At 44.3% G+C, this 24,352-nt stretch overlaps 1 protein-coding gene across 2 annotated transcripts in view; it reads right to left on the bottom strand.

Moving 5' to 3' along the window:
- Nucleotides 1–24,352, bottom strand: part of LOC110527824 (forkhead box protein J3) — a 92,130-nt gene that overhangs the window by 12,987 nt on the left and 54,791 nt on the right. For both annotated transcript variants that reach the window (XM_021609355.3, XM_090240891.1), the window contains exons 3-6: nucleotides 13,790–13,864; nucleotides 7,702–7,785; nucleotides 5,392–5,493; nucleotides 282–410 (exon numbers count right to left, since the gene is read on the bottom strand). In XM_021609355.3, the coding sequence (XP_021465030.1) occupies nucleotides 282–410; nucleotides 5,392–5,493; nucleotides 7,702–7,785; nucleotides 13,790–13,864 (390 nt within the window). The remainder of the gene's footprint in view (nucleotides 1–281; nucleotides 411–5,391; nucleotides 5,494–7,701; nucleotides 7,786–13,789; nucleotides 13,865–24,352) is intronic.

The raw sequence follows: 24,352 nt of genomic DNA on the forward strand, positions 1-24,352 counted from the left end.
TTTTTAAAATGTTTTCTATATATTTGCAAAAAAAAAAATTTAAACCTGTTTTCACTTTGTCATTATGGGTTATTTTATGTAGATTGATGAGGGAACCAACATGATTTAATCCATTTTAGAATAAGGGTCAAGGGGTGGGGTCAAGTCAAGGGGTCTGAATACTTTCCGAATGCCATGTACATGGTCTAAATTGTGTGTAGCTGGAATCTTGTCGTCGTTTGTGGTGCTTGGTCTGAGAAGTGTGTAGCACTGTGGTTAGAGGTCGCAGTGCAACGTCTTACCGGTGTGTAGCTGTGCACGCTGCCAACACTGTTTAGATTGACTGAGGCCAGACTCTGGTCAGACAGGCTGTTGTTAAGGCTGCTTCTTGGGCTGTCACTCCCATCCTGATCTGGGTTGTATAATGCCACCTGAAATAAGATGAAGGCACTGCATTAGCTTTTCTTGCATACCACACATCCTGGAGATTCACCAACAGGGTTTTTACGTAATGACTGCATGCCATCTATAATCATTATCCTTCTGACAGTAAAAATGCATGCAAATCAGTTTGGTTCCGTAACAAACTGAATTTGGTGTGTGTGTGTGTGTGTGTGTGTGTGTGTGTGTGTGTGTGTGTGTGTGTGTGTGTGTGTCTAGGAATTCGATAACTGTGTGTGCGTAAAGCTGTTGTGTACTGGATGTTATCACTTGTCATTACTGCAGAGCGTTTTCTCTGAACTGAAATGTTGGCTGGCCTGGAACACCTTTACGGAGGCTACACAGCCAGCAGAGCCCCAGGGGTCCCTTCTGAATGAGTGTCCAGGTAAAGGCTCTTCTCTCTGGGTAGGTAAAGTGGGACCGCCCCCTTCTTTACTAAAGGTCACACTACTGGCCGTGTCAGACCCATCTGCTCACAGTGCGCAAATCGGTTTGGGACAACCAACAAAAGGTCTTCGGCGCAACCGAGACCCTGACCTTTCAATACAGCGACGCAAGCAGCCAGAGCACTTCAGAACACTTCATTATCATCATCTGAAAAAGGTTTTGCTAAGGGGGGAAAAGTGTATTGTGGCATAACACAACAGACCGCAAATAAGTAGCATTGGTGGTAGAAACAATCTGGTAATGAATATAATGAGATCCGGAGAGAATAGCAGTTGCATTCAGCTTTTTCCATAGTGTGGAATGGCAGCTATGTGGGATGCTGCTGGCTGGTGTGTGTGCAGGGTTTCCCCTCAAACGCATCGTGGACACCACTGCAACGTTGTTGTTTTTACAATAAAAAAAACACTAAACTTTGGATGGTATAATATTTTCAGTGGAAACGTAAACGACTAAAACAGATACAAAGTAAGTAGAAAAGATAAATGGACATATTTTGTTAATAAGATCATCTTTGAGAACTAACAATCACCAAAATAAAAACGAGAAAATCAGAAATTCCAAAAATGGCGTGGCCATTGATTTTGTTATGCCATCTGAGTGACTCAAACATTAGAACAAGGCATAAGCCATGGCAAAATGTGTAGAATTGCAGGACATTTGCCTTAGAAGCAGCAACATTTTGTCTCTGCATCCAAGAAGGCCTCTAAACCCTCCTCCCACTAACTATGCCACCGCAACTGAAAAAAAAACTTGGGGAAACACTGGTGTGACAAACCATGCAGATCTTGGCAGCCTCAGCCTGGATGGTGCTGGTGATGAATCCGAGTCTTGCCCAGTGGCCGGTCGGGGCTGCCTGCTCATCAGGCTGAGTGGAACAAGGCTGGGCTCTGTGCTCTGCACAATGAGACACACAGCCCTTGGGCCAAGTGGCTGTGGCCTGCCTGCGCCCTCTCTATAGCGCCCTCTGTCTAACACACAACAGCAGGACATGGCTGCTTTGCCTTCTGAGGCCAGAGGGAAGTCCAGGCCTGACTGCTCTCCAGTACTTGTGCGTGATTGAGCATGACGGGCACAATGGAAGTCACAAAAGTGAAAACCCAGAAAATCTCAAAAACAGGAAAGCTGAATCAAACTAAACGCTCAAAGTATTGATCTATTATGAAAGAAAACAAACATTAAAACCCAGATGGGGCTGCTGTCCTTATTGTTATGTCGCCAGTCTGAGCACAGACACCGACACGGAGCACTCTAAACTCAGTTTGAGCCGTCTGTCATTCTAAGCTCTCACTTTCTCAGCTAGAGAATGACACAAATGTTGTGCTTTAATGACAACAGCCAGAAGAGAGAGCATTGAATCCAGTATTGTATTGTATTGTGTGTGGGGTGGGGGAAGGGGATGCAAGAGAAGCTCATTAGTCGACTCTAGCCTTCCACCACTCAGTGTGGGCTGGGCTCCAGTGTTCATTAGCGTGAACGGGGAACTCAATGAGCGGCTAAGACTGAGGGCTTAGGCACGTCTGAGAATCAGCACTACAATGCTGATCAAACTCAGTGCGCTGCAGAAATATAAATGGTATGTGTAATGAAGTCATAAAAGAGGCTTTTAGCCTTAAGCTGCTCGCCATAAATCTATTTTTACTCTCCTCATCCATAAAGTGTGATGATTTCCAAACCTCACTGCTCTGTGGTTTTAAACAGACCCCAGAGACCCGGGAGTCAAGTCGCCCACTTGAGCATGTACGACACACAGTCACAGACACCCAATGTCATCATGTCGCACACACATGCACTGTTCTCCACACAAACAACCAAACAGCTCACCCGACACACACACCCACACACAGCTCACCCCAACACACACAGCTCACCCCAACACACACAGCTCACCCCAACACACCCCCCAGCTCACCCCAACACACCCCCCAGCTCACCTCACTCCAACACCCCCACCACACACACACACACATACATAAACACACACACCCCCCCCCCCCCCACCCGCAGCTCACACACACTGCTCACCCCACATGCGCAGCAACTCCCTCAACAATAAATCCTGATGCGTGTTTGGTGGTAGCGAGTCAGTGTGTGTGATAGTCTTAGCCATGAATTAGGTAAAAAGCCAGGAGTATCTTTTACACGAGTCTAATCTGGAGCATGAGACACGGATTATGAAATCAAAGCGAGATTCACCCAGGTGTCGCTGACAATGCCAGCCAGTGTTCCTCATAATCCCTCTTCATGGGATTTAAGTAGGGAGAGAAGCAAAGCACAGGGCAAGACATTTCCTCGGTAAACACACGTCTTCTACAATCCGCCTTCCTTTATCACACTAGTGCCTGACTTCCGTCTCATTCACGCCACTGCAAACAGCTACCTCAGAATAGAGAAATAATGTGTGTTTGTTTGAGGGGGAATGAGAGAGGAAGAGGGCTACTTGAGAAATGTCTGAGGGATCGTGGGGGAAACACTCATTGGTTCTGTAGTCCTGACAACCTCACATTGACCTCAGAGAAGGCGGGAATTTGAGAGAGAGAGCAAATTCCTGTGGTTTGGCACAGCACACTGAAAGAGGCGTGGCCAGTTGTGTATTTACAGTGTACTACAATGAGAAACGAGCTCTCTGGCAAGAGCAGGGCTCCGATCTGCTGCTGCTATTTCTCCTATCCACTTGATCTTTGCTTTACCATAGCAACAGTTACAAGCAGGAGAACAAAAAGACACATAATAACATCCTCACACACAGCCCTGCTGTAACCTTGCCTGGAGCGGGCATGTTCAGAAGATTTGTTTTGTTTTCCTGCTCATGATTCTTAGCATGTGTGAAATCTAACTTTTGTTATTCTATGGAGGACGTCCGTGTTAAAATGCCCAACTGAGGTTCGAAACCCCGGCAAATCAATGACAAGTGCTTATTTGTTGAGATGAGAGGAGGAAAGACAGACGCGTGTGTGTGTGTGTGTGTGTTTACAGTGCCCCATCACCACCCACCCCAAGACAACAGGCAGCCACTCACACAAACAAGACTCCTTTAACTGCACACTGATTTTACAAGCACCCCCTCCCCCCCCCCCCATTTATATTAAACCCCGTCTTTTTTTGTGCCTGCTGCAGTAAATTAATAAGCGTCTTGCAGGCTTTTTAAAAGTACTCCAGAGAGCTGCCCCCACTGGGCCCAGAGGAGAGGGCTTAAGGTTAAAAAGCCTATTTCAATTCCAGAGTGAACCGCACACTCAGAGCCATCAGCTTGCAGTCCCTGGGGTTTCTCAACATCTCTGCAGTATCGGCCCCACCCACACACACCCCTACAGCAGAGAGGGTAATGTCCCCAACCACACTTGATGGACAGAGAAGGACTGGGCATCAACTTCCAGGTGTGTCGGCAGTGGGGTTGGGGTCAGTTCCATTGCTCCTCAACAAGTAAACCAAATTCCAATTCGACATTCTCTTCATGGAAATTAGAAATGTCAGTGTACTTCCTGAATTGACCCCAACCCTAGTGTGTAGAGTATCACATTGCAAAGTCTGTGTAGGGTCGATCATATTGCAGAACGTCCAAGTATCGATACCGTATTGCATAGTACGAGTAATCCCTTGTTGTGGTGCTGTGTGTGTGAGCGGAATGAAGCGTGCCTAATTTGGCTGGAGCGGATTTTTAAAAAAATGTTTGGCTCGACCTTCCCCCCCACTCCAATTTTTCTCCGGTACCACTCAGCCACGAGCTCTGGGCTCTGCCCAGCATTTTGCTTCATTTCCTTCATCACGGTTCTTTTAAAAAGCCAGGGCCTCCCGTTGTATTTATTTAGCCTAACCCACCACTAATGCGCAGAGATGTTGACGTGAGTCGACTGAGAAATAGGTCACACGGCCTGTGTTATTGATGGCAAGACAACCAATGAGCCGACGCAGCAGCACGGAGATGTTTTGATTTCTATATAGGCTATTGTTAAAGAGGAGTCTGAGTTTGTAACTGTCCATCAACTGTCAAATGTGAGCACCACGGCAACTGAAGTATCCGATTATCAATTGATTTAAAAAAAATGATATATATTTTTTACACATCAGGTAGATAGATCCTTGTTGAATAGCCTGCCCTACAACATGTTGAAATGTTGACGATTGTTATGATAGCCAACTTCAAAACCAAATGGTTGAAGGAGTGACTTAAATTATATTTTAAACCCAAAATTTGAGAACATTTGGAGCAGCATTTTTATTTATTTTTTTTGCGGAGGAGGAGGAAAAGGACATTGACCGGTCTGAGCAACGAGGGTGGATTTCTGACCGCTCAACTCCACTCGCACACTCACCACTACAGTACTTTTGTATACAGTGCTTCTTGTGCTGCATTGCAGCTGGGCGTTAGTGTGAGATGTACTGGAAAGAATCTGTAAATGTGTGTATGTGTGTGTTTATCCCAGTTGAGTGCTACTCTCAGGGGGGGGAATAAGCTGTGGGTGGTTGGGTGTAGGGGAGGGAGGGTCAGGGCGGTGCAGTGTGTGCAGGTGCATGCTGGGTAGGTACCTTGTTCGTCACAGTGTTGATTGCCAGCGTTGGAGAGGCACTTCCAGAGATCATACAGTCCATTCCCAAAGACTCCGACTCCAGGCTGTACGGTGTGGAAGCCTGGAGGAGGGAGACCAAAAATAAACACTCTTAGCTAATTATCAAATAAAGGAGCACAAAAAAACAAAAAACATTCTAAACTAATTATCAGAATGATACAGGACCTCAAGCCATAGGTGGAGGTAAAGGTCCTAACACTCATGTTCCAGTGTTTGTTGGGAAGCTAGTTTTCCTTCCAGGCAATAGGGAGGGATGCAGATCTCCAGTATGGAAAATACACCAGGACCATTTATAAAACAACAAAAAGGAGCAACACCTTTATTTAGGTCACATCGGAAATATTTCCAGAGGAGATGGAGAGAAGAGCACAGCCCCCATTGCTCCCTGCACGGCTCGGTCGGAGGGAGATAACTCCACCACGCCTGTCTCCCAAAACTGCTTACTGTAAGAGGATTGGCTGGCAACAATACCATTTTTAATTCATGATAAACATAAATGAGATTTCACCATTTCTAATGTCGGAGGACTTAAATGGGATGCCTTGTAGGCAGCCAGTCAAAACTGTAGGGGAGGATGGCGTGCACGTGTCATACCAACAACATACATGTACAAACTTGAGTAAACACTGTGCATGTCATGCTTTTGAATTACACAACAATTACTATATTTAAGCTCATTTACACTGTGTCACACATGTATGGAATGTGCGTTGCTCTATCCCTCTCCCTATCTTACAACCGCAGATCGACACACACACACACGTGGGTGGTTAACGGAGTGAGTGGGTTTGCCTTTCCACTGATTCTTTGTGTCTTCGTCTCAGTGTTTCAACCGAAGCCCCACATGTCTTCTTGTAGCCTATGGCGGGCCACACAGGGGAGGCCAGACTGCAGTAGCCAGGGAGGAAGGGATGGATGCCTCGTAGCCAGGTCAATCTGGGCAGTTGACTAAACCAGTATATTACACTGGACACGACTCATGCATAATTAAAAGACAAACGCTCCCACTCAGAATAACCAGCCAGAGGACATCAATTGATGTTATATATATACATATATATACATATATATACATACATACATACATACATACACACAAAAGTATGTGGACACCCCTTCACATTAGTGGATCCAGCTATTTCAGCCACACCCGTTCCAGACAGGTGTATAAATAAATAAAAATCTGCACACAGACATGCAATCTCCATAGACAAACATTGGCAGTAGAATGGCCTTACTGAAGAGCTCAGTGACTCAACGTGGCACCGTTGTTACATTCCTGCCCTGCTAGAGCTGCCCTGGTCAACTGCAAGTGCTGTTACTGTTAAGTATTAGGCCCAACCGCAAAGTGGTAGGCCACACAAGCTCACAGAACTGCCGAGCACTGAAGAACGAAAAAAAAAAAAAAAAAGCCTGTCCTTGGTTGCAACACTCACTACCGAGTTCCAAACTGCCTCTGGAAGCAACGTGAGCACAATAACTGTTAGTCGGAAGCTTCACGAAATGGGTTTCCATGGCCAAGCAGCCACACACAAGCTTAAGATCACCATGCGCAATGCCAAAATTCGGCTGGCGTGGTGTCAAGCTCGCCGCCATTGCATTCTGGAAATGCATTTTCTGGAGTGATGAATCACACGTGGCAGTGCGACGGCTGAATCTGGCAGACACCAGGAGAAGGCTACCTGTCCCAATGCATTGTAGGAATAATGGTCTGGTGCTATTTTTCATGGTTTGGGCTACGCCCTTTAGTTCCAGTGAAGGGAAATGAACACAACAGCATACAATTCTGTACTTCCAACTTTGTGGCATCAGTTTGGGGAAGGCTCTTTCCTGTTTCAGCATGACAATTACCCATGCACAAAGCAAGGTCCATACAGAAATGGTTTGTCGAGATCAGTGTGGAAGAACTTGACTGGCCTGCACAGAGCCCTTACCTCAACCCCATCTAACTCCTGTGGGATGAATTGGAATGCTGACTGAGCCAGGCCTAATCTTCCAACATCAGTGCCTGTCCTCACTAATGTGCGTGGCTGAATGGAAGCAAGTCCCTCTAGCAATGTTCCAACATCTAGTGGAAATGCTTCCCAGAAGAGCAGCAAAGGGAGGGGACCAACTCCATATTAATGCCCGTGATTTTGGAATGAGGTGTTTGACAAGCAGGTGTCCACATACTTTTGGTCATGTAGTGTATGTAAATAATGGCATGTGTTAAGTGAGGGTATCTACAACTGTAGACAAAGAATCATGGTGTGTTGTCTGGGGGACTTACCCTCTCTCCGGACCGTGGCCTCTTCTTCGGCCGTGTGGGCAAGGCGTCTTCCTTTGGGTTGGTGTCGATGGCCCAGTAGGAGCCCTGTGGGGGGGGGGGAGGACCATTGAGCACCGCAGTAAAGAACAGAACAGACAAAGCCTTGCCTGGCACCACAGGAATGTTAGCAATGGACATATGGCTTTCCATCTCAGGACAAAGAGTAAAATCTGACTTTTCTTTGGTACTGCCACATTAGTGCTTTGACAAAATGCTAGCAAAACACAATCTACACAAAAAACAAAAAAAAGTAATCCTGTGTGGGTATTAAGTGTGTACGTGGGTTTTGTTTGTAATTGGAGGGAGCTGTGTTTCGTGTCAAGGCTTCCCTTTGTCTTTGGTGCTCGTTAGTTAGAGACTGGGGCTGTTGAACTGGTAAACCCCTCCTGAAGCAGTGCTAGTGTATCCAACTGTAGCTGGCCTGCTGTCGTCAGGCGCGGGAGCAGCGCTTTGGGTTTCTGTTCCATGTCTGAGCCCAGCTAATCAAGGAGAGAATAGACCTGCTGGCTCGGAGGCTGCAGCTCCACACAACTCCACCCCGTGGCTGTATTATTTATCTCTGCATTCAGACACATTTAATTCATTTTTCAATGGCAATTCCTCCCTGAAGCCACAAGCATCACTGCTTACAGTGGTTAAAATGAGATTCTCACCCCCAGGCCATTACAAGTTGTGATTTAAAAAAATATATTTTCTATTACTCCTGATAGAATCATTCACAATTGTCCGGGGAAGTGAGATCAGGACCTTTAAAATGACTTCCTTAGCAGAGAGAATAATTGATATTTACAGAGAAATTGTCAGTCTAGACAACAGAAGAGAAAGTGCTGTTGCAACAACCTGTGTCTAAAGGCATCCATACAACACGTGTCCCGCAGTAGGCCCCAGTTCATACTCGTCACGATACTACTGCCATCTAAAGCACGGTCCTGTGTTTCTCTCCGAGCTTTCATTTTGAAACGCTGCAACTTTAACCCCACTGCTAAAACAACACAATGTTGAGAAAATATGTTTTCATATTTTTTGAAGCTCGAGGTCAATTAGTGTTTCCCTCAGAGGGAGAATAATTCACAATGGAAATTAACCAGAGACAATTAAGCGGTAATATTATACATATAGAAGTCAGAAGTTTACATACACTTAGGTTGGAGTCATTAAAACTCATTTTTCAACCACTCCACAAATTTCTTGTTAAAACTATAGTTTTGACAAGTCGGTTAGGACATCTACTTTGTGCATGACACAAGTCATTTTTCCAACAATTGTTTACAGACAGATTATTTCACTTATAATTCACTGTATCACAATTCCAATGGGTCAGAAGTTTATGTACACCAAGTTGACTGTGCCTTTAAACCACTTCGAAAATTCCAGAAAATTATGCCATGGCTTTAGAAGCTTCCGATAGGCTAATTAACATAATTTGAGTCAATTGGAAGTGTACCTGTGGATGTATTTCAAGGCCTATCTTCAAACTCGGTGCCTCTCTGCTTGACATCATGGGAAAAAGCTAAAGAAACTAGCCAAGACCTAAAAAATAAAAATTGCAGACCTCCACAAGTCCGGTTCATCCTTGGGAGCAATTTCCAAACGCCTGAAGGTCCCACGTTCATCTATACAAACAATAGTACGCAAGTATAAACACCATGGGATCACGCAGCCGTCATACCGCTCAGGAGACGCGTTCTGTCTCCTAGAGATGAACGTACTTTGGTGCGAAAAGTGAAAATCAATCCTAGAACAACAGCAAAGGACCTTGTGAAGATGCTGGAGGAAACAGTTATACAAGTATCTATAATCGACAACCTGAAAGGCCGCCCAGCAAGGAAAAAGCCACTGCTCCAAAACCGCAAGAAAAAAAGCCAGACTACAGTTTGCAACTGCACATGGGGACAAAGATCGCACTTTCCTGGTCTGATGAAACAAAAATAAAACTGTTCAGCCATAATGACCATCGCTATGTTTGGAGGAAAGGGTGAGGCTTGCAAGCCGAAGAACACCATCCCAACATCATGTTGTGGGGGTGCTTTGCTGCGGGAGGGATTGGTGCTCGTCACAAAATAGATGGCATCATGAGGCAGGAAAATTCTGTGGATGAATTGAAGCAGCATCTCAAGACATCAGTCAGGAAGCTAAAGCTTGGTCGCAAATGGGTCTTCCAAATGGACAATGACCCCAAGCATACTTCCAAAGTTGTGGCAAAATGGCTTAAGGACAACAAAGTCAAGGTATTGGAGTGGCCATCACAACACCCTGACCTCAATCCTATAGAAAATGTGTGGGCAGAACTGAAAAAGCGTGTGCGAGCAAGGAGATCTACTAATCTAGTTATACAGTGCCTTGCGAAAGTATTCGGCCCCCTTGAACTTTGCGACCTTTTGCCACATTTCAGGCTTCAAACATAAAGATATAAAACTGTATTTTTTTGTGAAGAATCAACAACAAGTGGGACACAATCATGAAGTGGAACGACATTTATTGGATATTTCAAACTTTAACAAATCAAAAACTGAAAAATTGGGCGTGCAAAATTATTCAGCCCCCTTAAGTTAATACTTTGTAGCGCCACCTTTTGCTGCGATTACAGCTGTAAGTCGCTTGGGGTATGTCTCTATCAGTTTTGCACATCGAGAGACTGACATTTTTCCCATTCCTCCTTGCAAAACAGCTCGAGCTCAGTGAGGTTGATGGAGAGCATTTGTGAACAGCAGTTTTCAGTTCTTTCCACAGATTCTCGATTGGATTCAGGTCTGGACTTTGACTTGGCCATTCTAACACCTGGATATGTTTATTTTTGAACCATTCCATTGTAGATTTTGCTTTATGTTTTGGATCATTGTCTTGTTGGAAGACAAATCTCCGTCCCAGTCTCAGGTCTTTTGCAGACTCCATCAGGTTTTCTTCCAGAATGGTCCTGTATTTGGCTCCATCCATCTTCCCATCAATTTTAACCATCTTCCCTGTTCCTGCTGAAGAAAAGCAGGCCCAAACCATGATGCTGCCACCACCATGTTTGACAGTGGGGATGGTGTGTTCAGCTGTGTTGCTTTCACGCCAAACATAACGTTTTGCATTGTTGCCAAAAAGTTACATTTTGGTTTCATCTGACCAGAGCACCTTCTTCCACATGTTTGGTGTGTCTCCCAGGTGGCTTGTGGCAAACTTTAAACGACACTTTTTATGGATATCTTTAAGAAATGGCTTTCTTCTTGCCACTCTTCCATAAAGGCCAGATTTGTGCAATATATAACTGATTGTTGTCCTATGGACAGAGTCTCCCACCTCAGCTGTAGATCTCTGCAGTTCATCCAGAGTGATCACGGGCCTCTTGGCTGCATCTCTGATCAGTCTTCTCCTTGTATGAGCTGAAAGTTTAGAGGGACGGCCAGGTCTTGGTAGATTTGCAGTGGTCTGATACTCCTTCCATTTCAATATTATCGCTTGCACAGTGCTCCTTGGGATGTTTAAAGCTTGGGAAATATTTTTGTATCCAAATCCGGCTTTAAACTTCTTCACAACAGTATCTCGGACCTGCCTGGTGTGTTCCTTGTTCTTCATGATGCTCTCTGCGCTTTTAACGGACCTCTGAGACTATCACAGTGCAGGTGCATTTATACGGAGACTTGATTACACACAGGTGGATTGTATTTATCATCATTAGTCATTTAGGTCAACATTGGATCATTCAGAGATCCTCACTGAACTTCTGGAGAAAGTTTGCTGCACTGAAAGTAAAGGGGCTGAATAATTTTGCACGCCCAATTTTTCAGTTTTTGATTTGTTAAAAAAGTTTGAAATATCCAATAAATGTCGTTCCACTTCATGATTGTGTCCCACTTGTTGTTGATTCTTCACAAAAAAATACAGTTTTATATCTTTATGTTTGAAGCCTGAAATGTGGCAAAAGGTCGCAAAGTTCAAGGGGGCCGAATACTTTCGCAAGGCACTGTACCAGCTCTGTCAGGAGGAATGGGCCAAACTTCACCCAACTTATTGTGGGAAGCTTGTGGAAGGCTACCCGAAACGTTTGACCCAAGTTAAACAATTTAAAGGCAATGTTACCAAATACTAATTGAATGTATGTAAACTTCTGACCCACTGAATGTGATGAAAGAAATAAAAGCAGAAATAAATAATTCTCTACTATTATTCTGACATTTCACATTCTTAAAATAAGTGGTGATCCTAACTGACCTGAGACAGGGACTTTTTTTAAATGTCAGGAATTGTGAAAAACTGAGTTTAAAATGTATTTGGCTAAGGAGTATGTAAACGTCAGACTCAACTGTATATGTGAGTATAAATCCCATTATTCCTCACTGTTCTGTAGCCCAATTCCATTGTTGGTATATTTGGCGATGTTGGTCTTCACTGCAAGAGGCTGAGAGTAATGGACAGAGAAACGTCTAAGGACGCCTGAAGGTGAGCTGCCTGAGCTGCGTGTTTTGATCAAAGCATCTGGTTCACTGCTAGATGTATGAGGATTTTGGGGTTAACTGTTTCAATTAGAGCTCTTGGTAGACTCAGACTCACTGCGCCGGTGGAGAGACGGGCGGCGTTTCTTTTAATTAGGCAAAAAATATATAATCTTTAAGCACAAACCCTTGGGGAGTTTCTGCATTTCTCCACACGCCCCTCGAGACTCGACGGGGGAAGAGACTTCTTAAATAAATCACAAATGCACGGCATCATAGTGAAGCCGGCAAAGCAAGAATGTCTGTCCATAATGTAAGCTACAAATGTAAGGAAAACTAAGCTCTACCATCCATGTAGTCTCTACACAAAATGCCATGGACATGTGATGATTCCACCAGAAGCCCTGATGACCTGTTTCTCTCAGAGGCTGGTGATTTTCCTACAGTATTGTATGTCAACCTATTTTTTTTAATCACGGTGCACATTTAGCATTCCTAACCGGTTAACACGTGAAATAAATAGGTCTCTGCAGTGGGAGCCGTAACAGCACTTTTACCCCCCCCCCCCCCCCACGGTGAAGGTGCACGCCACGCATGTCATCTCGCTCTCCATCTCAGAGGTAGACACGGTGCTCTCCTATCTCATCCGACCAGCACTGCTCATATCCCTGCCACATTACAATACTGATGGAACCTATCTAGAGGCTAGCACTTCTTTGAAGTTGTCTTGGGGGGGGTGAGGAAAATTCCAAATTAAGTTGGCCATGCATTTGGAATGGGACTCACAGCAATAGATTATTTTGTATTTAGTGCAGCTCCCAGGAGTGTCAATATCAGAGGATTACAGCAAAACATGAAATTAGCATTCAGTCCCCAACCTCTACAGTACATAGCTTGGCGTAGCTCTTCAAGCCACTTTGTGCCTGTTCATGTGCCTGTTCACCAGACAAAAACTCTTACATATGGTTCGACCAATTCACATAACCAGGATACACTAAATATAGGCCCACATGGTCCAACCACGTGAGAAACAAAGCGCAGTGAGAGATACTAGTAAGACAAGGGACAGGGCGAGAGATGGGAGCGATTGTGTGGTAAAACAGGCTGGTATGGGAGCTGGTGGTGTCATAGCAGCAGTCCCTGCCGGCCTTAGATGGGGCGGGAGAGGCAGGTGCTGTATGTGTCAGCATGGCCTCCCTCTCTGATCTGAGGGCTTTTCTCCTCATAACCCAGCCCGAGAGGCACTTTTGTAGCGTTACTCGAAATGCACTGACTAAGGCCTTATTTTGGACTATTCTCACAAGGACAGTGACTTATTATCACATCTTCGTACTTAGTCTGCCCGCAGGTCTAAAAAGCAAAAACATGGTCTTTACATTTGACATGCAATTTTGTGGGGGTGGAATGTTCAAAATAGATTACGAGCGTGCCATGCATTTCCAGACTGTCAGAGCACACTGGCAGGCGTTCACAGCAAACATGTTCCTCATGCAGACAGCATTAGATCATAATGGAGGACTACTTGCAAAGAGTGAGTCTAGACTAGTAGGTCTGTCTGTGGACACCAGCCGCTTATTTCCGCTACGTTCAGTCATCTCTGTATGTTGGGTTTGAATGAAACACGGTCGTCTTACCTTTCCCGGGTCGTCTTTGGAGCGAGGCACTTTGAGAAAACACTTGTTCAATGACAGATTGTGCCGTATTGAGTTCTGTGGGGAGAGAGAGAGAGAAATTTGGGGTTAGAGATAAGGGATTTCATTTTTTCCCCACTTTTTAAATCACATTAAAAAGTGAAGAGGTCTCGTGTCTTTGAGCAGAGAGCATGTCATAGCCACAATGGCTGTGCCATTGTGAGAAAGACCAAACAGGGACCTTCGTAGCATGGTACAACGTCATCCTTTGGTGTCAAGTCCCATTTCCTGTCAAAATACACTTGTTTTAAAAATGAAACCTTGGGAGGAAATAAACTGCTATATCTGTGACTAGATGTCAGTCTACACACTGAAAGCTACCAGGACCGGGCCTAATCTACCCGGTAACAGCAGACTGGCTTCTTCTACTTCTCAAATTACATGGGCGCCAACAATCAAAGCTCAGCTTGAATTAAGAGACACGCATCCCAAATGAATCCCTCACTGGGACGATGCCTGATATTAATTAATGCTACACAAGTCTCCTTGGGGGGGGGGGGGGAGAAATAAATTATGTAGATCATTCTGAAACTTAACTCATTACGGTGTTAGCTATTCCTCACCCACAGAGGCTGATATATATCTGCCTGGTCGGGGGCTCGAAGCAGCCATGATGATGGCTGTAGAGTGGAGCGGTGCTCCTGGTTTAGTATCAGTTAGGGTGGAGCCGGCCAGCCTCCTGGAATCAGCCGGGGCTGGGCCAGCCACAGGCTTAACGGACTAGCCGAATGCACACATCTCCACACCATTCTAGTATTGACAGATGGCTGCACTAAGAACCTTTGAGATCCTCAGACGAGTCGGACGGTCGTTGGGCAGATGTGTGATGTGTACAGCCCAAAGCCGATAAGATGGCGCTGATTGTAACAGCAGTATAGAGAAATACACCTCAGGAAGAGAGGACAACGACAGTCTTGTTATCAAGCTGTCAATCTCCGGTGGTAAAATCCCCTGAAATGCTAAAATCCAATACACCAAAACATACACAACAAAAAGTGGCAGGACCGTTTCAGGAAGGGCAGATTGTGTTCATTATAGAAAAATAAAACGTATTCATTTTTTAATTTATTTTTTAAACTCAATAACGAGGCTAATCAAACCCCAAAATCTGTGTCACCGTCTGATAGCACCAGTGCTGTATCTTCCAGTCTAGTGTGGGACTGGAGTGCATCAGTCAGTGTCCGTGGTTGATGGAGAGATGGTCCAGCAAGCCTGCCTGCTCTACTGGGAATCTGTTGGAGCAGCCGTTCAGTCAGGCCTGGCAGGGCTTCCTCACAGACGGCACTAAAATCAGTAGGATGGTCTGTATCCAGTCTGCCCGCCAGTCAGTCTTAGCCTACACGCCTCCTGCATTAGGGCAGGGGTTCTCCAAACGTTTTCACCTCAGGCCCCCCTTCCAGCATTGGGGAGCATTCAATATTTCAATTTGTGTGTGTGTGTGGGGCTGCCATACCCAACAGTTTGGGAACCACTGCATTAGTTGATATGACCACATGTCAAGTGGGGACACTCAGCTGTGTCTGACACCGTGCATGTGGATACATCTGTATAGACATACAGTAGACTATGCAGAATATTCATAGCCTACATTCAGGTCCAGGAACAAAAAGGTGTGATGCAAGCCATCAGTTTGGAAAACATTAAGGCCATTAGGTCCCTAGGAAGACAAAAGAGAGAGAAAGGAGGGCCCGAGTGTAATGCTGACCGTACAATGTCTTACAAGCGTAAGCACTTAAGACCGAAGTAAAACCCATCCACCTTCCACAGACTCAGCCGGCAAGGAGCAGGAGGGCATGTCGAGCACTTGTTGCCACGAGGTGAGAAGGGCAAGTAGCGCTCAGCGAGATGTTGTTCAGTCGCCATTTAGTGCCTTCTTGCAGGTCTAAATCATTGATACGGTCATCCAGGTCTGACCCAGCCTAGAGTACTGCCAGTGCATTAACAGGTTGACTTTTTAAATGAACTCTTCTCTCCGACCGTCTCTGTGCGCCAGCGACACACTGTAATCTATCAAACACGCTCCCATCTAAGCTTACAAGTCACTGGTGTGAAACTAACAGGCTGAGGGTCAATCATAGGAGAAAGGGTGAAATGGAGTGGATAGAAGCGTTTAACACGTTACGACCGCAGCGTCTCGCAGAGAAACGTCAGGAGAGCCACTTCGGCTCAATTTGAGAGACCCTAGCATCCTTGCAGGGAGGCAGAGCACAACCCGTCAATAAGATGACAACGCGCTGGTGAGAATCCTCCCAATTAAAGCCAGTTAGCTTTTCCAAAACAAACACTTTATGGCTATACTACAATTAGCCTTAGCATCTCCAGCATGCAGCGCATCATACGGACACACAATGATGACGGAGCAGCCAGATCAGTAACCCACAGTGTGGTCAGAAGTACACTGAGTAGAAGGATTTATTCCGTTAAGGCAGTATTGCAGGGGTCCATCCAAAGTACTGCCCAGCACCTGCAAACCCCACAGTGCGGTTCACGCCCAGCCGGTGTGCGTGTCTCCCACTGTCGCCTCCCACACACACACACACACGTCTCAAAACTAAACGTGGTGATCCAACGCCAGGAGAGCACCATCCCTGCCCCGTCCCGCCTTAACGTCACTCACCACCACCACCACCACCACCACCCTCCCGACGCCCCTGCGGCTCAGCAGAAGGGTAGCCAGGGGAAAGTAGGTCACGTTGACCTCGCGTCGCGTGTCAAACGTTCAGAGTGAGGCAAAGGGACAGGCCGTGTCACTGCCCTGCGCCTCACAGGGAGGAGTAAGGGGGTAAGGAGTGGGGGCCAGTGCACCCAGCGGTCCGCAGCCTCACCGGGATGCAACTGCAACGCAACTGCGACGCAGGGAGGTGGAGTTCTCTCACGCAGAGAGAACCCGTGGAGAAGAGGACTCTCCACAGGTCTAACGCAGTCCTCTGCTGCTGCGCCTCCACGTGTCCTATTGACAGGCATGCCAACACATGGCATTTCTCCCTCATGTAAAAGTTGAGTATTTACTTGTGAGCCCATTTAAAAATAAAAATAAACAAATCTTAGTAAGGGAAGGCCCAAACGAGCTCTTTAAACATTTAAACTCCAAATGGAACAGCGCTTCAATGCCTTCAGATTTGCAGCAGTGTGTGATCAATATGCTTTCCCACAACTGTGCAGTGTCAGGATTGGAACCCATTATATTGCATAACCCGGAGCTGTTGTACTGGAGTTGCACAGTTTCTTTTGACACTTTTCCCCAATAATAACAACACTAACAACGTTCCCACAAGTTCACTTTACATTTCCAAACATCTCTTCTCAACATTAACCATTAAAAACAGACAGCACCACAAGGCTTTTAAGAGCATCTTAAACATGCATGTAAAAAAAATTAATAGAATACAGGCCTTTGCAGCCAAAAGCAAATAGTACAAGGATAGCATGACCTTTAAATGACCTGTGGGAAAACCTCCATGTGAATGACTGAGGCAGACAAAAAGAGTTGAGCCACTGCTGCTGCAGTGCATACATCAGATCTAGTCTTGTTATACAGAAAAGGGATGTGATCTTTCAGATAAGGCCTGCAGCAGCATTCTGTGAGCGAGGACAGAAAGAGAGCGAGAGAGAGGACTGAGCCACAGCACAGCTATGATACAACAAAGGAAGGAACCAACCAGCAGTGAGGATAAAGCATTGGTACAGTAGATTTGTTTGCATTGTTGTTACACACATTCTATACAAGGTCCCATTCCTACACAAAACATAAACCTGACCTCAGCGTCAGAGATCTCCACAGGGGCTAAGGAATGTAGCACCTTTGCTGTCTATTTGTTGTGGGAAGACGTTGAACGCCACAGCGCGTGCACACACACATTCCTTCACTCCCCCACCTAACACAGTTCTCCCCCCAACCCCACGCACACCAACTGAAGAGTAGACGCACAGTCAAGCACAGGCTCAACGCACAGCACACACCGACAATCTCTCATAACCAAAGTACTGAGACCCGTAGCCCACACTTGAAGAACCACGAAGTCAACCGCAACGATTTTCAACTTGATTGTTTACAGGCTTCAAAGGCATATAATCTGCTTCCCTTGGTATCATGTAGCAGTCTTGGCATGCTAGGCTTTAAACCCCTTAGTTTCTGATCTTTACTCGCTTGTATGTCGTTTTAATAAAACATCAACAGTTTGCTTGCTGCAGCAAAACGCATGCCAAGGTATAACTAATACATTTAAAAAACCCTACTTGGCCTGACTCCATTTAGTCGACTAGTCAATTGTTTGGTCGATAGGCTGTTAGTCGACAGAGATTTTTTTACATTTTTTTAGTCGAGCCACGGCAAATAGATATAACTACACACATACAGTACCGGTCAAAAGTGTGGACACCTAATTCTGGGGTTTTAAGTTTGACTATTTTCTACATTGTAGAATAATAGTGAAGCCATCAAAACTAGAGGTCGACCGATTGATTTTTCAACGCCGATACCGATTATCGGAGGACCAAAAAAAGCTGATACTGATTAAAATCGGATAATTTTTATATATTTGTAATAATGACAATTACAACAATGCTGAATGAACACTTAATATAATACATTAAATATATTTAGTCTCAAATTATGAAACATGTTCAATTTGGTTTAAATAATGCAAAAAAACTGTTGGAGAAGAAAGTGCAATATGTGCCATGTAAAAGAAAACTAACGTTTAAGTTCCTTGCTCAGAACATGAGAACATGAAAGCTGGTGGTTCAATATTCCCAGTTCAAGTTTTAGGTTGTAGTTTCGCTCCATACCATTTGTATTTCATATACCTTTGACTATTGGATGTTCTTATAGGCACTGTAGTATTGCCAGCCTAATCTCAGGAGTTGATAGGCTTGAAGTCATAAACAGCGTTGTGCTTCAAGCATTGCTAAGAGCTGCTGGCAAACTCAGGAAAGTGCTGTTTGAAGGAATGCTTACGAGCCTGCTGTTGCATACCACCGCTCAGACAGACTGCTCTATCAAAATCAGACTTAATTATAATATACACAGAAATACGAGCTTTTGGTCATTAATATGGTCAAATCTGGAAACTACCATTTTGAAAACAAAACCTTTATTCTTTCAGTGAAATACGGAAACGTTCTGTATTTTATCGAACGGGTGGCAACCCAAAGTTTAAATATTATACGCAAGAGAAGTGACAATTTCCCTAGTTACTATTGCCTGCTAACATGGATTTTTAAAAACTAAATATGCAGGTTTAAAAAAAAAAAAAAATACTCTGTTTTGATTTTAAGAAAGGCATTGATGTTTACGGTTAGGTACATTTGTGGACAAAATGGTGCTTTTTAATCGGCAATGCTCTTTTGTTAAATCACCCGTTTGGCGAAGTTGAAGTAGGCTGTGATTGGATGATAAATTAACAGGCACCACTTTGATTATATGCAACACCGGACAAGCTAGTTAACCTAGTAATATCATCAACCATGTGTAGTTAACTAGTGATTATGTGAAGATTGTTTTTTTTATAGGATACTTACCTTGGCTCCATGCAGCCACAAAGTCCATTTGACGCTGCTTAACAGGTGGTCAAGCCTGCCACGCAGTTTCCTCGTGGATTGCAATGTAAATCGTCCAGAATCGGCATTCAAAAAGGCCAATTACCAATTCTGAAAAGTTGTAAAAGCGGCCCTAATTAAAATCGTTCGACCTCTAATCAAAACTATGAAATAACACATATGGAATCATTAAAAAAAATGCATTTCATTTAACTAGGCAAGTAGCTTAAGAACAAGTTGTTATTTACAATGGACGGCCTAGGAACAGTGGGTTAACTGCCTTGTACAGGGGCAGAACGACAGATTTTCACCTTGACAGCTTGGGGATTCAATCTAGCAACCTTTTAGTTACTGGCCCAACTCTCTAACCAGTAGGCTACCTGCCGGCCCCAATCATGTGGTAACCAAAAAAAAAAAGTTTAAAATCTTGAGTAAGGAAACACACCGGATTACTTTTGATCCCTTGCGTGAATAGCCGACAGCCGTGTCTGTCAGGAGCTCACTGGCACAGGAAACTGAGGGGCCAGGATATTTTATACAATGCTGCAAGTTAGCTAGCACAAACTTCAGGCTGGACCAAGTTAATAGTTGATACATTGTTTCAAGTTCCTTGCAGGCAGGCCATGGGTATCCAATGTGATTTATATATATTATTTTCAGCATTTTTACCTATGGGCTGCAAATGTTATTTGTTGGCTTTATGTAGGCCATTTTTACATACTGGCAATAGAAGTTAACTTTAGATTTGTACAATTTTCATTTAGAGAGAATTTTGATTAACCACATGTCCTTGATTTTGAGATATGAAGATAAATTCAAATGAAATGGTTCCATGAACATCCTAACTGGCACGCAGATCAGTAGAAATGGTATGATTGTCCTGTGGCCATGGTCGGCAGGTGTACGGTGTTCCCTCCGACACATTGGAGCGGCTGGCTTCCGGGTTAAGTGGGCATTGTGTCAAGAAGCAGTGCAGCTTGGTTGGGTTGTGTTTCAGAGGATGCATGGCTCTCGACCTTCGCCTCTCACGAGTCCGTACGGGAGTTGCAGCGTTAGACAAGACTAACTACCACGAAAACTGGGAAGAAAACAGGGTAAAGAAAAAGAAACCCAAAAAAATGAGAAGAGGTACAATAACTTGGCACTCCAAATGGAAAAGGTTGCCAACCGCTGGTGTAGCCGATCACTGGCAATTTCAGGAGCTTAATGGCTGCAAAGGACAGTGGGAGGAGTCAGGAAAATGTTTTTCCTCTTCTGTTTAGGCTATAAAGATCCGGGCTCGGCTCAGTCTTCATTTTTAAAATCACAGAGCTTAAAAGCTTCCGACGTGCTCAGTAGCTTTACATATAGTTGATTTTATTCAAACATAGGGTATCTATATGGAAAAATACACTTTTTAAAAATGTAGACCAAGCGTGCAAGTTGAGGCCATGTGAATTAAAAGACGGAGAAGGCAGTAAAAAAAATAGAAAAACATGTCGATCACAAAACGCACAGTTTGTGAAGCAGATCCTACCTAGCCTACCTGTGTGTAACATGTTGAAGTAGGCCTAATCTAAACCAAAAACCAATCCTCTGCAAAGTGAGATTATACCAACTGGAAATTCTATTTCAAATGGTTAGATTAAACCCATCCTTCACAAGTATATTAAAATGATGAAAGCGATAAATGCTTGCATATGGAAATTTAAAAGATAAGATGCATGCGCATAGCCGGCAGAGAAATCAGTGCTCAAAATAACCAGTGATAACTCCTGTTTCTACTGTACAATAAACTATTTGCTTAAAATCAGATAAAGCTTTTCAAAAACGTACTGACTATTTAGAAAGGTTTCTCCTTACCATTTGGTGCTGAAGAGCTTCAGATCCAGTACAATAAAAAGCAACCCACGCAAGCCGTTTTAACCCCAGTTGAAGCTGTGCCGTCTACACCCACTGGATAACCATGGTGGGAGTTGCCTGCTAGGGTCATTTAGTTCCATACAGATCTTAGATTCACTTCTGTATAGGCTGGTGTACATCTTCCATACATATGCATTGGGTCATGTTAGGTAATAGGCAGATGAGAGATGGGCTGGTTCCTGTCCATCAGGTGGGTATGGGATCATTAAGCCTCGCTTGCCAGGCTTAGAGAGCTACTAGCCGATATTAACTACACTTTAGTGCAGCGGTGAGCGAAATACGGTCAGGGGCCGGCCCGTCGGCTGATTAAATATGGACCTCGGTATAAACTCTGAAATAACTGCACCTTTTCTGGCCCGCAAACTGATTGTCCATTTTTTTTCTCCATTAAAAAAAAGAAATAATAAAATAGAAATACATTTGTGCAGCCTTCAAGACACAATTATTACCCACTCCTGCTTAGTGCGTGGCTGGCTGTGAAGAGGAGACATGACTGGGAATGAAAATAGGTGTGGGAGACACGGAGCCCCTCCCAGGCAGGTATGCAGGGGACAAGAAGATGCCAAGAGAGAACTGGACACCGACTCACACGCCAATCAGTCACGGTCGATCCAAAATGCACTGATAGACACTCTGCTATTCGAAACAGAATATTCCCCATTATCTGGCTTTTCAGACATCCATCTTCATCTGAAGTTACTTCATGAAAGTAATCCATACTTACACCCACATTCAGTTTAGGCACAGACAAAACTCCTATTCTCCGGAGTGGCACAGAAGTTTATGAAAGCTGCACTAAGGATGTTCCCTTTTCAGCAGTAGGAGGGGATTGGAGACCAAAAGCACTGCAAAGAAAGCGTTCTGAGCTCAACCTCGCTCACACCCACATCTTTACCTGCTTTGTTGGGTAACCTTGAGCTCAGTCTGCGGAGAAGGAAAAAAAAAATCCAAACTCTTCTGCATTATTTTCTGGATGCATTAAAGGTTACAGACCTGACTCTTCAGTGCAACATTTGAGATTTTTCAACGTTTCCTTTCAAAATTGGTAGCCAGGTTGGCTGCTGCAAATTATTTTTGAAAGGCTACAGGGGGAAATTTACTTAAATGTAACACTGAATGACAGGTCAACACAATGACAAAAGAGCTGAGCCACTCGTCTGAACCCTTTTAATCATAGTCCTTCAGGAGCGCTCTCTCGCCTGGTGCTGAGAGCAAAGCACACACAGTCAAAGGGCTTTCCACAGTCGCCAGAGCATAGCAGCTCCACTCATAACTAGAGCCTTTCAAATTGTTTTATTTTTGGCCTGATTCGGTTTAGTTTTCCCCAAAAATTGTGTTTCGTTTTTTCAGGTTTGAGGGCCCCCCCCCCAAGTTTCGCTCTCAAAAATCACGAGGACATGGACGTTGTTAAAAACAGTCAGAGAGAGGAGAATAGAGGAGAGGGATGGAGCCACTGTTCTGTCATCATTCACTGGTCAGCACAGCACAGGAGACTAAGAGAATAATTGGGTCTAGAGGAATGGACGAAAGAACCAGGTGGTCCAGAAGAGTTGAAAAAAAAAAAAAAAGTAGTGGACATGTAGGCCTAGCCTAGCGTTTGCTACGTTGCCCAGGTTCTGTCTATTTGGCTCCTCTTACCATTCTGGTGAGATTCAAATTGAACTGAAGGTCTCATACAATTGATTTGCAGACAAAATAAACATCTAAAAACAAGATCTGCATCATCTAGATGAAGGCCAATTGCACTTCCACTCTGACTTGATCCCCGAACTGTGAAACTCCAAGAGAAAACAAAAAGACAATTTGACAGGTTTTCAGAAGGGAAAACAATCCTCACACATTGCATTCACCATTTGACATAACATCGCAAAAAAACAGTTCTGAATTCGCAATATTTGCCAAAAGAGAGAAGCACACAATAAGCCTGGCTATAAATTGGGTCTGTTCCATTCTGACGGATGCAAGCTTGCACTTTCGTGCTTCTGTGCAATACATGGCTCTCCCCTCCCTCCCTCTCTGCGGAGGCAGCACAAGGCCATGAGAGATTGGAGGCAAAGTGACGTCCTCCAGTTTATCCTCCCTGAAAGCCTTCGCATGCTCTCAGTTCCACATGAGAGATCTGATGAAAGCCGTTTGTCAGCACGCCACTTAATTATCAGGCAGTAGAGCGTCCGATAGTATCCTTCCACTAACAATAGCTGCTCACAGCAGCCCCCTATAGTGCCCACACTCACACCGCTCCATCGGTACCAAGTAGTGCCAACGGCCCACTTAAGAGTAGAACAAATGAAATGCTACAAAGACGTATTGGGTATAAATTCTGATTTCTATGGCCTTGTCCGTCTCTAGCCTTGTAAGCTGTGGAAAGAAAATAGACATATGTAAAATGTGGTTACCAGACAGATTTTTTGGACTAATAAAAACACCTTCTGTAAAAGACCACAATAATGCTGTATAACATAGCCCATGTCACCAAAACTAAATGCATTTACCCTTTGAGGTAGAGGGCATAATATTGAGAGGCAGATGACATGGTTTCAGGTTACATTTTATCTTGACCCGACCTCTTGGACGCCGATCTCCTAAAGACAATTGAAGGATCTGAGAAAATAATGTGGTCGTTTTGTTTCATGAAGTCTGGCAGAGAAACTAAACACATGGACCTGTAATTTACTTCCATTGAATTTAGAGCTTATACTCCCCAATAATCAAAACATAGAGCAAAATGTAGGCAACATTCTTTAGGTCTACCATTCTTGGCAGAGTCAAATTTGTTGACTTTTAAAAAGCCTGAGAATAGCAAAATGTCTCGAGGATGGAAGAAAGATAAAAAATAAATGAAACAAACACCATATCTAACGTAGCGAGAAGGTCAAAGTGGAATAATATGAGACTGAAATAAGGCATATGAATTTAGTATTCAATGTCAGAGAGACGGAAATGACTTGCCAGCCATGATTGAGCACCACTAAAAAAAAGGCAGGAGGAAGTACGTTTTGCGATTGGGATGATCTCTTCAGAAACATGGTGGAGTTCTCTGGAGGCATCATATATTCACTATGCCTG

The sequence above is a fragment of the Oncorhynchus mykiss genome, chromosome 7 (genome assembly GCF_057628025.1).
Source record: "Oncorhynchus mykiss isolate SJ-2025 chromosome 7, ASM5762802v1, whole genome shotgun sequence".
Lineage (NCBI taxonomy): Eukaryota > Metazoa > Chordata > Actinopteri > Salmoniformes > Salmonidae > Oncorhynchus > Oncorhynchus mykiss.